Raw genomic sequence first — 16,697 nt, 5'->3', positions numbered from 1 at the left:
GACTGTCCTGTATATAAACATGGACACCTCTCCTCCCATTGTGAGATGTGAAGCCAAAGTACTGCCTTGATGAGCGCTGACATACTCAAACTATGAAGCCCATGTGGAAGTGTTATAAGCTGCAATTCATCAAGAATCCGCTTGAGGCTGGCTGCAGAAACACGGGAAACCACATAGACACCAAATTAAAAAAAGACGATCTTTACAGCATTAATAAACATGTTTACAGCCTGGTTCAAAAAACGTCTTGGCTCTACGTAGCTAATTTCTCTATCGGCACACACTGTACAAGGGGATGAATTTCTTTCTAACGCGACGGTTCAGAAGATATTAAGATTATGAGTTTTTGCCCAAATAAGAACATGACTGACTTGACTCCGGGACGGGAACACATAATTGTTGGCTAGTAGGCTCAAACTCTGCCTTTTTACGTCACACTATGCCTGGTAGAGTTCTGCATTTCCAATATGGCTACCACCGTCGATTAGCTTCAAAACAGTGCTCAGGAACAGATGGCTGACGTCACGGACAAATCAAAGTAAGGAGGCAGCTAGAAAACAGTGATCCTGAAATAAAATGACAATAAAGCAGGAATGCTGGTTAGAGGCCACATAAAGGCATTTTAAAGAGTGGGCTGGGATTAAGGCACACACATTACCCTACCTTCGTTGATTAAATTCCAACAAGGGAACCCTAATGCATGTTATAACCTACCATCCTGCCTCTCTCCTATGTTTCCTGTCTTCTGCACACACTAGGATTGAGGAAAAATGTCTTCTCTCTCCCTCTCTCTCTTTCCTAACCACTCTAGGGCACTAATGTTGGGTAACAGCAGCTTTTCCAGTCATGACCCCCTCACACACACATCCTGTCTGTGTGCTCGCTGAAAGCATGCTGAGATGAGTCAGCTGTTAAATCGTACATGCCTCATTAAGAAGAAACAGACCACTGATGACAGACATTCTGTGAGTGTCTGATCGATCAGCTCACCAACACTAAAGAGGACTGGGAGTGGCTTAGCAGAGGATAAAACTAGTCATGTTGAGTAGGAACACACATTTGGGTCAAACTCATTGACTATTTAACGATAGATGGCACGTCTCTGCCTCCCCTAGTGGAACAAAAGATACTTAAATGGGATGGGCGCTGACATACTGCAACAAGTCAACAACAAGTCAATACACACCACAGTGTAATGGCTTCTTCTGTTTGTTTGAAGCGATCAGTATTATGGAAAGTTCAATGACTCTTGTGCTTGTGTTGGTTATGTTTTCTCTCACCATTCCCCCTGTCCTCTGCTAAACCAATACAGCACCACAGGAGCTGTATTTTCCAAAAGAGGTGCCACTCATGGTGTTATACCCTTTTTTGTATCATCAAATAATTAATCAAAAGCTAAACTTCCAAGAAAAATAAACACAAAGACATTGGAATGGGAATCGAGGACCAATTCTAGATGAGAACCAGTTCCAACTAGTTTGAGCCATCAACATAATTTGTCTCTATACTTAATGTTCCCTTAGGAAGTCAGTGCGAACGACAACCAAGGAGTCAAGGAAGTAATCAGGGTGGACAGGAAACAGAGGCGGTCCAAGTGTATGCGCCATAGCTCCTTTAATAGGGAAGGCACTCATCATTACTGATGTGGTGGGATCATTACAGGTGTTAAATAAACTCAAAAATACTTGCAGAATTTTAACTAACCAAACACTTTGGACTCAGTGGTTGTGTCAATTTAGTTGCTAACATTACCATTACTAATTAACAGTCCAAGTACCTTCAGCATGTCACTTTCTGGCTTCATCCTGGACAAAAGTCTGTTCAAATCTGAGGTCGTCCCCTTCTTCTACTCTATGGTTCTTTACATGTTGAACTTGTTGCACTGTTCTTGCTTGCATCTACTGTAAAATAATTCAAAGCAAAAAAGCATGATTCATAGCTCATCTTTAAGCACCCTGGCAGAGACTGTTGCTGAACAAGACGGCGCATGAACGCACATGCAGGCGAACACACTTGCCAGCCCTTGCTCAAAACTATTAGAGCCTTTAACTAAAAGACAAGTAAAGACAATACAATAGTTCCTAACAGTAAAAACTTCTGAGTCCTCCTATCTATCCATTTTTCAAGTCATAATGCAGTCACTGCTTGAGTCAAAGTACAAGTCCTAGTCATCAGTGCTTTAGTCCATGATGAGTCACAAGTCCTGATAGTGAGGGCTCAAGTTGTACCTGAGACAAACTCATGTCCCATCTGATTATATGGAGAATGCAGGCTTTTCAGCCTGTAGAGCTAGCTATCAGAGGCTGTCATGTCATGTCACCCATCTTTTCACACAGTCTACGGTCAAACTTTGAATGAAAGAAATTTCAATCAACCTATATTTATCACCATTCTGTATGGATTATTTCTACTAAACTTACGATTTAAAAGGCACTTGAAGATAACATGTTCAGCTAATAGTTTGACATGGATGCTCTGTATGCATACTTGGACCAGTCTGTAATAACCCACTTGGAAAATGATGCTTGTTCCTTAGTAATGTGTGCAAGGGCCAAACATGTAATTCCTTAAGGCAAATTCAATGTACCTAGAAGAACAACTAGAGCTTTTAAAAGAAGTCCTGACATGTAATGAATGTATTCAAGCACATCTGGATGAAGCTTACCGCACACAGCATGTAATGTTTTTCATCTTTCCATATGTGTGTGGCTTAACTGCTGGCCTAGCAGAAAATGTCAAATTTCTTCAGATGGCCAGTTCAGCACTGCTGTAATAGCTAGACCAAAAGCGGCCTGGATGTTGAACCTGATTTGATTAAAAACACATGATAACCAGAGGCCCCATTGTAGCAGAGCAAACTAATTTGCAACCAAGTACGTGACTGAATGACTGCTCACCTTTATGCACGAGTGAAAAAGTGACCACAGTGTATGGCTGACTGGCACGAAAAAACACACTTTCTAAACAGTGACTTGTGTGCACTGGTGCCTTCTGGTGATCACAGATTAGTCAAATTTTCAGGCTAGCAGACGAGCTTACTTTTCTTTTTTAATTATTATTTAAAAAAATACCTGTGTTTAATGTAACTTCTATTCCACAAGGTCAACATTTAAACATAATGCAAGTCTTAAAATGCCATGAATGTCATGACTTCAACAAATGATCTTAAGGTATCCTCAGTACCATGTTACGCATCGTTAAAGTGTGACATTTTTTTTTTAAACTGCTACACGACTTCACCACGCTCTCAGAGACCAGCAGCACATTAAGTCAAAATTAAACATGCAATGGTTTCAGTTCCTGTTATACAAATAAATAAATTAAATATATTCAAATGAGGGATGTGTTAGAAGTCAACCTGTATTCTGTGTGGGAACATGAGATGTGTCAGTATGAATGATTGAGTGAGTGAGTGAGTGAGTGAGTGAGTGAGTGAGTGAGTGAGTGAGTGAGTGAGTGAGTGAGTGAGTGAGTGAGTGAGTGAGTGAGTGAGTGAGTGAGTGAGTGAGTGAGTGAGTGAGTCAGAGAGGGAGAGGGAGAGAGAGGAGGAGGGCAGGTGCACCTGTTGGGAGCAGGTCTAGCCTATTAGTGATCCCAGCAGAGGCATTAACCCACACCTACTTGTCAAATTATCTCCTGGGGCATCAAAGTACATAAGCCTGGCTTTCACAACAAAGAACTGTCACAGGATTGGTCAACAATAAATATTCAGTTACACTACAGCTATAACAACATATTCGTAAGCAGCATCTTAATATTACAGATTAGCCATCTTGACTGCTTCTTTTCTGGAATGAGGGTATTTTCTTGTATAAATTCCATGTAGTGTGTCCAATTTCTACTGTGTAGCACGTACTCGACACACAGCAGAAATAATCTACAACGTTACACACATAATCTACAAAACAAGTATCATACAGCAAGATCTCTGTGTGGTGCAGCTGAGCATTGACTTTATTTAATTTTGCTGTGAGGTAGGAAAGTTAGGCATGTGATGTGTCATATGGTTTAAATAAGTGTCTCATGACAACCATTCAGAGGAGCATATCTCTTATATCTTTGCTATGATGTATGTGTAAACGGGTATGTAAAAAAGCTATATGTGGAAACGTGCTCATGTTTTAGTTGTGTTAAAGTAACAAAAAAGCAACAAAAAAAAAAGATAAAGAAGCACAGACTCAGTGAAGTGTTGAGATATTCACTCAAGCTGCTCTCTGTGCAAGCCAACAACCAGCAGACATATGGCTGTCATTCATTATGCACTACCAATGTTGATTGGCAATACAGAGATAAGGAAGACTGTGTGCTGGTATAAATGTGTGTGTGTGCCTTTGTGTTCAACAGGCCAATCTATGTACACACATCAACAGGCAGCAGTTCATGAGTTCGCTGTAATCATCCACCCACAGAACATCTCAAACACACTTACATTCATAAACAGACGATAATGTCGACTGCCAGAGATGTGAAAAATCGAAAGACTAACTCACTGTACTTTTCTTTTAGATCGTTCGCAGAAAATGAATGACTCCATCACTAATAACATCTAGGAATGGATTAGTTTTTATACAACTCAAAAATGGCAAAAAAAATAAAATAATGACTCATTCTTTGTTTATGAGTGTGCACACATGGGCTGGAAAGAAAAACAAATGTGAAGTGTGATGAGACACTTCAGGCAGCGACTGCCCACACTCTGCATGCAGGATCTGGTGCTTTTATTGATTACAGTCAATTCAGGGCTTAATGATAAGGGTTTGCTTTTGAACATGGGCATTACAAAGTCACAAACATCTATCATAAAACCGACACAAAGGCATAGATGGACTGAGACTACATGGAACTGTACAGGAAATATGAACAAGACAAGAACCCCCTGATGGAAACCACCTGACTCTCATTCATGAGAACGCTTGTGGCAGCTTTGTATGAAAGTATGACTGTAGATGTGTGTGTGTGTGTGTGTGTGTGTGTGTGTGTGTGTGTGTGTGTGTGTGTGTGTGTGTGTGTTTGTGTGTGTGTGTGTGTGTTTTCATAAGCTTTGATTCACTTTGATAATACTGAATGTAAAGAAAAGAAGAAACAAATATCTAAGTATCAACAATTTAGACAACCTTCAATGACATACATACAAATATTAAATAGGAGTTTTCATATTCCTAGTAGTACAGTATTACAATCACAAATTCTATCACAAGGGAAATCATGGAGTATGTGTTTGTAACTTAATTTCTACAACATTCTCTACAAGTCATGAAGCCGGGCCAATGTGGTGCTGAAAGCTCCAACACTGCAGACAGGCCCCATTAGACTAAGAGTCAAATTAAGTCTAATTCAGACACCTTAATTAAGGTAACACTATTGGTCCAGTTTTATCTTACAGCAAGAAATGAGGCCCACACACATGCTTTGGTTACTTTATCTTACATTGATTATACCCCCTAGGATAAGTCATAATATACCATTAAACACTTTTAAAGAAGTCACTTATAGCCTCAGTTAAAGATGTGTTTATCACTAAGTAGCTGTCACTAGAATGTACATCAAAAGCTGAAATTATATGTCTTCGGATGAACAAACAAATACAAATTTCTATGCTCTTCTCACCTTTCATAGTCTTACCTAATATCAAAGTCATCCTCCAATTGATGCCAACTAAATGAGATAAACCTTTAACCTGCTGGGGTTTTATGTGATTGGTCAAAAAGTGTGACTAAATGGCTGTAGACCTGTGCCGAGACCTCCAAATGACTGGTCAAATATTTGCATGCTGAGTGTGAAGGTGTGTACAAAAAAAACCCATTAATTCGTTGTTGGTTTCAGGGAGTGTTGAAATGTGTTTGTGTGTTTTTTGGCATCACAGATGCTTAAATGTTATATAGTGTACGTACGCTATAGCCGATCATTACTTCAGGTATACATACAAAAGCAACTTTGAGAATTGGAAATACTCCAGAGCTGAAGCCTCATCATCACTGGAAGATATTTATCATTCTTTGCCAAAATATCATGTCCCTGAGACTGTTCCAGGAGTGACAGGACTGTTGTGTGTAGTGAGTCTATAACAAGGGACTTCAACCAGATCCGCTGCAGTCCGGCTCTCTCAACCGTCAACACCCACTGGTTGCGTTTTCGGAACACAGCATGGAGCAGGACCGCCGGACAAATGGAGTCATGTGACCAGTGTTTTGCCCCGGTAGTTACTGAATCAAGGATTGTCCTGCACCTCTCCTCGTCCATGTTGTCTTTATCGGCCTCTGAAAACCTCTGACCTGTTGACTCCAGGCCTGCCTCCGCTCTAAATTAAATTTTTTTGTCATAGTTAAGTTAAAAGCGATCTAACGATAACATAGAGTGTTTTATTCTGAAAATTAACCAATGTTTTAATTTAGTTTTGGTGCCTGACTCCCTGTCCCGCTCCATCTGCTCTGTGTTGAATTGATGCGTCGTACTCCGGCATCCCGCAAAAATAGAAGTCTTGCGTCTCTGATCCATTGCGTTCCGACCTGCCGGATCAGAGACGCAGCCGGAACGCAACAGAGCGGATCCAGTGGGGGTTAACAGATTGACTAGAATAGAAACCTATCAGATCTGGTGCTGTGACGGATCGGAGACGGACCTGGTGGAATTTGGCCTTAAGTCACACTTTAATCAGTCATTTTGTTAGTAAAACTTCTTAATCACCGTCACATGTGAGTGTCTTCGCTTGAAGGTCCAAACACTCTTTACTTTCAAGTCTGGGCTAACAAGCTATGCACTTTTGCAAGCCCAACACCAAGCAGAGGGTGAGAAAGAGAGAGAAGAAGAGATGTGATGGCAGGATACAGCAGGCTGAAGTTAAATCAAGAAGATATGGGAAACAGAAAGAATGAGGTGAATGTAGGGCAAAGGGGATAATGAGGGAAGCGACAGGCGACCACTCTCATCAGTTTTGGCAGAGGAAAGTGCACTCTGTCTAATTGTGACTCCATGCAGATACACCAGGTGGTCGACGCACAGAGAGAAAAGTGGAAGAGAGAAAATAATCTAACTGTATCCCAAGAATGCTTCTGAGACCACACACATGACAAAAGTAAAATAACATCCCAAACATGATCAACACCCTGTGAACACACACACAAAGCACGACAAGCACGCCAAGAAAGGATGAACTTTAGTTTCCTCTAACCACTCAATCTCTCACTCCATTATAGAGAGGCCATGTTAGAGGAGAGACAGCTGCCAAGTGTGAATCCTGCACTGACTGTGTGTTCTTGTTTAATGACAGCCTGTCCACTGTGTCTATCCGGAGGCGAGTAAGAGAGACCGAAAGAGAGAGGAAGGAGGAAAAAGATCGGGAGGCCAACCACAGCAGCTCTGGAGCGGTCAAGGCCTCGCAGCACATTCCAGCTGACCAGAAAATAGTCTAACTGTCACAGTCGGCAAACAGAGCTGATTCATGATGCTGCTTTGTAGCTGGTGCTACATATGGCTGCTCTGGCTATGATTCACCGTGTTAAAGAGAGCACAGCCACCCCCCTGTTTCTTCCTTCGGTGGAATAATTTATAGACCTGCTGTCTGCTTTGTGTGTCTACAACAACTCCAGCCTCCCTCTCGATGGTCGTGTATTCTTGTTAAATGTTCCTTTTCTCACATTATCATCATGTTGAAATCTCCTGTGGGCCGCGTTCCTCTGTGCTCAAATAATACTGTTTCCACTTGGTTCATCGATGTTTATTTTTCCATTTTATCATGTAGTCTGTAAGATGTCAAACCACAAGGTGACGACTTTGACTTTCAAAAAATGACAAATATTCTATTAAAACTAACAAACAGGGGCGCTGGTGGCCTAGCAGTCTAAGTGTCCTACGTATAGAGGCTATAGTCCTCGTCGCAGAGGTCGCCGGTTGGACTCCCGGCCTGTCGACCATTTACTGCATGTCTTTCCCCACTCTCTACTCCCCGCGTTTCCTGTCTCTTCAGCTGTCCTATCCAATAAAGGCAAAAAGCCCAAAAATATATCTTTTAAAAAACTAACAAACAGAAAACATTATTGTCATGAGAGACTGACTGAAATGTTTTGCTTGCATTATCTCAATATTTTTGCCAGTTTTGCAGATTAGTTTCTGATTGTGTTTCCTTTGAATTTTGGATAAATCAACTAAACCTTACTTTGCATAAGCTTCAGCTTCTTTTTATTTCTGAAGGGGGTGTTTACTAGCAGTCTCTTTATGAAAATTTGGTGTTTGTGGGGTTGCAAATAGGTGGAAAATTTCTGGTAAATTTTCATGGGAAGTTAATCTGGGGAATTTTGAAAATATTCCAAATTGGACACTTTTTATTTTGAGGGTAATTTAATGGAAAGGTATCATATCCAAGCATAAATATTTGTTTTGTTATAAGCAGACATCCATCCAAAATAATACAATTAAAACATATTTATTTGTAAGTAGAACTTTATCGAGTGTTAAATATCTTATTGAACAATCAATTATTTCATTGAAGAACAAAAACATGAATGTTGAGTTAAATATTACTCATCCCAACCCATTCAAAAATTAACAAAAATGCAATCCCAACAAAGTCCCATTCAAAATGTTAAATGAAAGAGCCCCCCTCCCTCCAAAAAGTCCCATTCAACATACAAATAAAAAAGAATCTTCCCCCAAGCTTCTCAAGCCTAGCCTCAGCAGGATTCTAGAAATTATCTGTGCATGTGATGGAGGAATGCAAAGTACATGTAGGGGTGTGGTCTCTATAGCCCTGCAGTAAGCAGTGTGCTATGTGCATGTGATTGAGGAATAGCATAGATATTCAACTGTGCTTGCATGAAATCTGGTTGTTTTAGTCAGGATTATGCTAAAATATATCTTCCCCAACTATATTTAAGTTCCCTATTAAGAGCCAATCTTCATTTTAGTAAATTCCTGGTTTATTCCCCTTAATTCCCATAAATTCCCGTTAATTCCCATGGAAAGTTTCCAACTTTGAAGTTCCTGGAATTTTGCAACCCTAGGTGTTTAGGGGGGAAGCAACATTTCCTACCAAAGTGATGCTCCCCTATAATTCTTAATAATGGCTGATGCAGCATGGTTGTTCATTTTACTTCATAAAGAATAACAAAGGGTCAAAATGGTAAATAAAAGCAGATCCACATGCTTCAAAAGGCAGGTATAAATTAAACTCAGCTATAAAACTTAACAAGCAAGAGGCAAAAAACTTCAGTAGGAAATCTTGACGCTGAGTGCATTACAGACTGGAAAAAACTGCAGGCAGTCAGTCGTAATCACACAGATGCACAAAGCCTAGTGTTAGTGCATAAAGTTAGCAGGCATTCATGTTAGCAACATTTCAAGATGCTAACATTTTGCCATGCTCTAATTAAAACAAACAGAAAAAAAATCCTGCTTGTATGTCTCCCACTGATGTAAATATGATGGGCAAAAATAACAGCAGCCATCATGTGACAAACTGATGACTGACTGAAGCAAAAGCTGTTTGGCGAGGAGCTGACAGTTCTGTGAATGAATAAGTGCTCTGTATTTATGATGTATGACACGCTGAGGCTCGCAGACCAATAGATCAATTATCAGGTGATGGCGAAAGTGCTGCTCGCCTAAGCGCTATGTGATGATGAATTAGGTAGCTGAGTCACGAGAGGAGAGGAGAGGAGAGGAGAGGAGAGGAGAGGAGAGGAGATATAAAAATCAATATCCATGACAATTGCATGCAATCAGTGTCAAAATTACAAGCAAGTTTCACCTGAGTGGGCACTTTTGGCTGAATGGATAGCACTTCCCTTTCACCACAAACCCAGTATCAGGTGTCTCACTGCGGCTAATGTACAACAATGGGCAGGGGCTTAGTGGAACGTGAGCTGAGATCTGTGGTCGTGGACCTTGTCAAAGCTCAGGCTGCTTTCACTTTTAGAACAGCAGCAGGAGAAGAGGTGCTGCTCAGCTGCTCCATGCAGGAAAGAGAAGCTCTGCAACACGGCTACAGCTGGCATGCACACCGCTGCTCTCATCTCTGAGCGACTGCCTCAGTGTGCGGTTCATATACATTTGTGTGTGAGTGTGTGTGTAACAGAGGCTGGTTGAGTCATTTAAGAGAGTGGTTACAAACTGCTGCTATTAGAAAGGCTTGACCACAGCTAAGCAGCGACTAGTTTCCATCCTCAAATGCATGTTCTCTTTGATGTTAAAATGGACAAGCAGCGTTTTTTGCACATAACCGATTATATTCCACAAATGCATGTGATTGGGTGAGCATTTGAAATCATGTAAATGATTGGCTGCTACATGCTGAGTCAGCAGACTTGGTCCATGCTAAACATAACCCCTCTGCCCACTTCTCTTTACCCCTCCTTCCTTCCTCTAGCTCTCTCTCTCTTTCTCTCTGTCCTCCCTCTGTTTTACACATCCCCTCCTCTTCTATTACCCAGTGTCATCATTATTACTCTCCCATCCGCAGATGCTTTGTACTAATTTATCAGGAAGTGGCACATGCGTGCTTTTGACTGACAAACTGTATGCAAACACAGGAGTATCTGAAACCTCATACGCTCACAAACACAAACACAGGCATGCTTTTAAATGCAACTCAGAAACCACCAGATGGACACCACTTTACATCAAGCAGACACACACACAAACTGCTTTGACAGACATGTGTGAGTGTGCAGAGAGAAGTTAACAAGACAATGAGGAAGGAGGGTAGCCACACATGCCACGTGACATTCTGATGTTTACTAGTTTCATTTTCGTACGTTTTCAGTAATTCTCTTATAACTTGAAGTCTTTGTTGGTCTAGATTTCAAAATCCCAGTTGACAAGTCAGGTTGTTTCTTTATGTAACAGTAGAGCTCAACCATAAGTTGTGCTTAATCAGGCTAAGGTTAGGTTCTGCACTCGTACACACAGGCATCAGAGCACATGTATAACATGCACTGCACAGTGCAGAGCAAAGGGGCTACCCCCAACAGCATGCACTCTGCTATGACACCTCGCAAACGTGTTACAAATATGTTTAAAATGTTTAAAATGATAGAGTTCATATTTTGAATTTCAGTGTTCGATGAAAATTGCAGACCAGAGTGAAGGAAGATTTTTAAGTGGGTCAACTTTCATTCTTCAAACATGACCGAGAGTTCTGTAACTAAGAAAACAGGAAACTAATTATTTTTATCCATCAGCTCTTTTTCCGCAGATTTAATCAGTGATCCATGTGAAACCTCTGCATGCAGAGCTGTCTCTTCAGTCTGGAGCTACGCCTAAACATCATTGATGTCTTCCAATTATCTGGCCACTATTTACTTGAAGTAATCAATTCATATTTGGGTCCTCAACACTTCAGAAAACAGTCGCAAAACAGAGCACAAGGTGATGTGATCAAATGTTGATTTTCTTTTGATATGCTAATCACTTAGTTTACTGAACTATGTAGGTCCTGTGGAGAAGTTATTTAAAAATGCATAAGAGTATCACCATCGTAGCAAAGTCATTCTTTTTTTTTTTTTTTTTACGTTATATTTTTGGGGCTTTTACACCTTTATTTGGAGAGGACAGGACAGTAGATAGAGAAGGAAACTGAGAGAAAGCAGGGGAATGACATGCAGAGAAATGGAATCAAACCTAGGGACGCCCACGACCTAACCATTAGGCCAAGCCCACGCCCGCAAGTCCATCTTTTAGATGACAGTTACACTGATGCATATGGTGGAGTATTCTTTAAAGTCCATTAGTAATGTTTGTATAGTATATCACAGCGACAAATATTCCCTCTTTTTGTTTCGACCCTCATAGTCTTCACACCACAATGGGGATAAGATTACACAGTGCTTTGTTCCCTTATGTCAAAGCCAATATTTAATGTCCATGAAGTTTAATGAGCTCTGAACCTAATTAAGATTGTGTGCTCACAATCGTCCTTGCTGTCGTTTATTGTGCTCAAACTGTCTGACAGCATCGCCACTCCACATCAAAGCCAATTGAAAGTTTGTTTTTCAACACTGAGAAAACCACACATTCAATTACTGCAGACAGGGAATGCAATGTGGTTTACTGAAATGTGAGAGAACATCCCGCTTTCATTCAAGTCAGAAATTCTCCATGCTCAACTAATACCACCGATTATGCGGACGTATTAGTCTTGCAACGTACCTCAGCTTTTGTGATGTATAAAAGCAATTATCTTATAGCATTAGCTTAGCATGGCTGACCTAACACTGAACCTAACCCCCTCACCCCTAATGTATGCTCTGCAGAGGTGATATTACACATGCACTAAATCAGTGGTTCCCAAACTTTTCAGCCTGCGACCCCCAAAATATAGGTGCCAAAGACTTGTGACCCCCACTGTCCCTCAAAGTGATTTAATGTGGCTTCATTAAGCTGGTCTGCGGAAAATTAGCCTACCTATATGAGCATGTGGTTGTGTTTCCTGTGCTGTTATGAATTACCTACAACTACTGATGCTTTTGATAATTAACTGTTCACTAACCCGAAACTCAGAAGTCATCTGGCAAAAAGAAAGGCAGAAAACTCATTACATTTTCTATTTTCAAGGTTTTATTTTAAATTTAGCTACTATTTTTGTCAATATTTTTTACAATAATGGGTAAAATGTACTATTTTTAGATAACTAAGAAAAAATACATTCTGGAAGACATCTCACGACCCCACATTTTGTCTCGCGACCCCTCAGGGGATCCCGACCCACGCTTTGGGAACCCCTGCACTAAATAACTGAGGGTACACTGACTGATTGTTATCTCTCCCAATATTAAAAACCCCACCTCATCCTTCACAGCATTTTAAGCATCCAGGCTGTAAATGGAGCTCATCCCATAGTTTTCCATAGGAGGTACCCAGTGAGACCCACAAACATGATGTAAGGGGGGAAAACAGGCCTCATTCTTTACATTCTCAGGCCACATCTGGCTTCACACATGGGGCCCAGAGCTACAGTATACTGCTGTATTATCCACATGATCGCCATCAGAGCATCCACCACGTGTGGCCACTCAAACCCCGCCCCCAATCATGGCAGAAGAAAGAGCTACACCCAGGCTATCTGTTGGGAAGAAGACCCCTCCCTGTTAGGATGGAGGTACCCAGGACCCAGCTGGGTGAAGGGAATATAGGAGTCCTGGGCATGGAGCCAGTGTATCAGAGCATTCATAGCCTGTGCGCCTGTTCTATTAGGGTAAGAATAATGTTGTGATGCTGCTTTTAGAGACGCTGCAGTTTTTTAAGTGCACATCCTCAGGTGCCTAAAGAAAGGCATGATTTCTACTCCAACATAGGGGCATGTATCTTATAGTGACGTTCTCTTTTCTCAAAATAAAGCTGTTATTATTATGTAAATGTGGTGGCAAGCAACTAGAATCATATTCACATTCAAAAAAATGGTTCACTAGAAGAGGTTTGGTCCTTCATTCAAACCTGGGTGGGCTCTTCTTGGAGTATTTCTGGGTATATGAGGGACAAGGGAAAGGTAGTGTTTTAAGGTCATTGATCAAGATGAGTTTTCTGCATTAATGTGATGAAAGAGTACTATTTTCTGATTACTGTGGTCATTTATAGTTTCAGTGATTCTCTAGACTGGTTCAGTACATCAAAATTGATACAGATATGGCCAAATAAAAGATGAAGAGAAAGGGGGGGAAAGACAGAGGGAGAATTCTGCATCACATGGGATTTGATATAATTTTGCTAAAATGCTTCAAAAAGTACCTGAAACGGTTGTATGGAAAGGTATGATTGGCTTGTAATCATAACAGATTTATCAAACTAGAGTAAGGATAACAAGCATCTTCATCTGATATCTAACCAAAGGCCTAACATCTCAGATGAAGACTGGCTCTCATGTTTTAGTCTAAAAGGGAGTGTATTAACTGGGATTATTGTATAGGATTTATAACTTTTGAATACCCACTTCATTATGTGTTGAGTACTGTCTGTGTGTTTGCTTGCAGTTGAATTGTATGTGTTAGACATAAAACATACCAGTTTTCCCTCATAAAATAATCTTTGAAGAGACGTGTAATCTAGTATTTTTGTTGCACCTGTTTAGTTGCAATGTTTGTCCAAGAAAAGTACAGATATGAGTGTTCTCTGGATTCATCTAAAACCTACAAGTGGATCTATTATTCTTGAACATGTGTCAAGCTCACTACCACACACAGTCTTTCTTTAGCCCAGAGGATGTACCTTCAGCAACAACTCCTGAGGGATGGGAGGCTCGGAGGCCACACTTTGTGCAGATCTGTGGCTCTAATTAGAGAAGCTATTCACTAAACCCTTTAATTAGGATGTTAATAAAATAACCTTGGGGAAACTGGGGGCTTGTTGTGTCTTGGGATTGTGTCACTCACCTTAAACAGACTTTCTGTCAGTCCCCGCCTGACCTGCGTCCACAAAAAGGCGCAAAAGAAGAACAGGGCGATTTCGGTCAGTGTAATGTATGCGTTATCCCGGAGAGTCTGTTTAGAGAGCTCCAGCCCGCATGTGCTACAGTCTCTCCATGCGCTCAGCATTACGGATGAGGCTCTGGTGATGAGGTCCAAGTATCCCGGCATGGGCTCCACTTCCACCGGCCCGGCGTCCCCGGTTTCCCCGGTGTGACTGCTCATTGTGGTGCGCGGCGCAGGGAGGACCAAAAACGTGCAAAAAGAAAATACTCCAGTGAGTGCCAAAGGGAGCGCAAGGAGCCGTACTGTCCAGACTGTGCGACTAATCCGCCGACCAGCTTGCTAGCTCACCTAAAAACGCTAAAACAAGCTTATCTAACCAGCTTAACCTCTTCAGTAGCCTAATTCTTTGTTGTCCAAATTAAGACATGGGCCCATTCTTCGCCTCCAGGGTAGTTTTATGAATGATAGCGGGGCCCACCAGGTCTGAAACACACATCTGCTATGTGGCTGTATTTGAGAATCACACAAACCATTTATTCAGCGAGGCTTTGACAGTTAATCAGAGCCATTAGCAGCCTGTATGGTGGAGGTTTCTTCTGATCATCATTCCGCTACGCACACACGGGCTCATCAGCAGCGCGTCCTGGTTAGCCGCCTAGCTAGATTCAATCATACGCACACACAATAGTGTCTGGTCCAGCATTGGCAGATTGGCAGAGGCATCCAAGCTAGCTAGCTGTTGGAATAAATTACCCTAAAATGTGACGTAGCACACATATATGAACGAAATCCGTCCGAGGTGTAGCGTTTCTGTCGCCTTTTACAGCGCCAAGCCCAGACAGCCACATGCGATTATTGTGCCGCTGTACAGTCACGTCCGTGCGGGCTCATCTCTGTCCGTTATTCGCCTTATATAACCTCCACACTGGGTTCTTCACTAACCGGCAGATCTCACACGAAGTCAAAGTTATTCCAGCGAAAGAGGAAAAAGGATAAGTAAGAAGAAAATGATCCTATACAGAGGCAGTCGTCGCTTCTTCTTCTGCTTCTTCTTCTCCTCCTCTGCTGGTGGCGCTCTGAGCTGGTCAACGTGTTCAAAGCTGCGTTTGGACAAGCCGCGCTCCTGCATTCAATACGGGATTCAACCTTTTTACAGTCTATGGATTCAACTGGTGCGTAAAAGGAGGAGGACAGGGGACGAGGCGAAAGGAGGAAAAGAAAAACCCAAGGGGGCGTGACGTAATTAGGGCCGCTATCTTCCTTTTTGAACCCTCTGCTTGGACCGCAGGGGGTTAAAAAATGATGAATTAAAGGGCCAGTGCAGCAGACGAATGATGGTAGATGAGGACACGCAAGACAGCATCATGTCTAAAAGCACCAAACCACTGTCATAACCAGAGGTGGACAAAGTACACAGCCTCATTACTTAAGTCAAAGTATAGATCCTCCTGGTCAAATATTACTCCAATACAAGTGAAAGTTGCTCTGTCAATTTATTACTTGAGTTAAAGTACTGGAGTACTTGCTTTTAAAAATACTTAAGTATTCAAAGTACTTTTAAAAATATCTCTTAACTTTGTATTTTCACAAAGCATGATTGCAATCAAAGATACATAGAAGTACATTCTGTTACAATATATATAGAAACCATTACTTGAAATCTCTAAAAACTATACCATGAAATAAAAACAGCAACTAAGTTACTCCGAACACAGAGAACTTAGTTTGAAATGTTCATCTGGAATGAAACAAATGTTATGTAGCTCAACGCTTTCTCAGGTTGGACAGTGCATTTCTGAATGTTTGGGCAGAGTGGGAAAAGGGGAGAACATTTCAAACGATACATATCATTCTTCATTTCAAAAACCTCTAACATGGCTGAAGATATGGCCATGGGAGCTCATGGAGAATTATAGCCATCATTACCACCTCTACATGAACTGCCTGGTCTGAGTGAAATTTGCTCTGTTTGCTCCATGTTCAAGCCAGGGATCAGATTTCAGAAAAGAGAGGCAAATTCATGAACTGACTTCAAAGCAAAAGTAGTGAGTAACTAGAGCACTGATAGAAATGTAGTGGAGTCAAAAGTACAATAATTGTCTTCTGAATGTAGTGGCGTAAAAGGAATACATTCCCTAAAACATAATACTGAAGTAAAGTACAGACACTCAAAAAATGTACTTAAGTACAGTACTCAAGTACATTTACTCTGCTACCGTCCACCACTGGTCATAACCCTGCTTATTTTGTATTACTTACTTGGCATAAATCATGATGATAGCAAGTGAAGCCCTTCTTTTT

The 16,697-nt window shown here is 41.2% G+C and overlaps 1 protein-coding gene across 1 annotated transcript in view; it reads right to left on the bottom strand.

The window, feature by feature from the left end:
* The window catches only part of cers1 (ceramide synthase 1), a 33,327-nt gene extending 17,664 nt beyond the window's left edge, over positions 1-15,663 (bottom strand). The window contains exon 1 of the mRNA XM_034710525.1: positions 14,358-15,663. Coding sequence (XP_034566416.1) covers positions 14,358-14,615 — 258 coding nt within the window. The 5' untranslated portion in view covers positions 14,616-15,663. The remainder of the gene's footprint in view (positions 1-14,357) is intronic.
* Between the last annotated feature and the right edge of the window lie 1,034 nt (positions 15,664-16,697).

The sequence above is a fragment of the Notolabrus celidotus genome, chromosome 2 (genome assembly GCF_009762535.1).
Source record: "Notolabrus celidotus isolate fNotCel1 chromosome 2, fNotCel1.pri, whole genome shotgun sequence".
In the NCBI taxonomy this organism is placed as follows: Eukaryota; Metazoa; Chordata; class Actinopteri; order Labriformes; family Labridae; genus Notolabrus; species Notolabrus celidotus.
The sequence above is the reverse complement of the archived record's forward strand: the minus strand, read 5'-3'. Positions and strand labels throughout refer to the sequence as shown.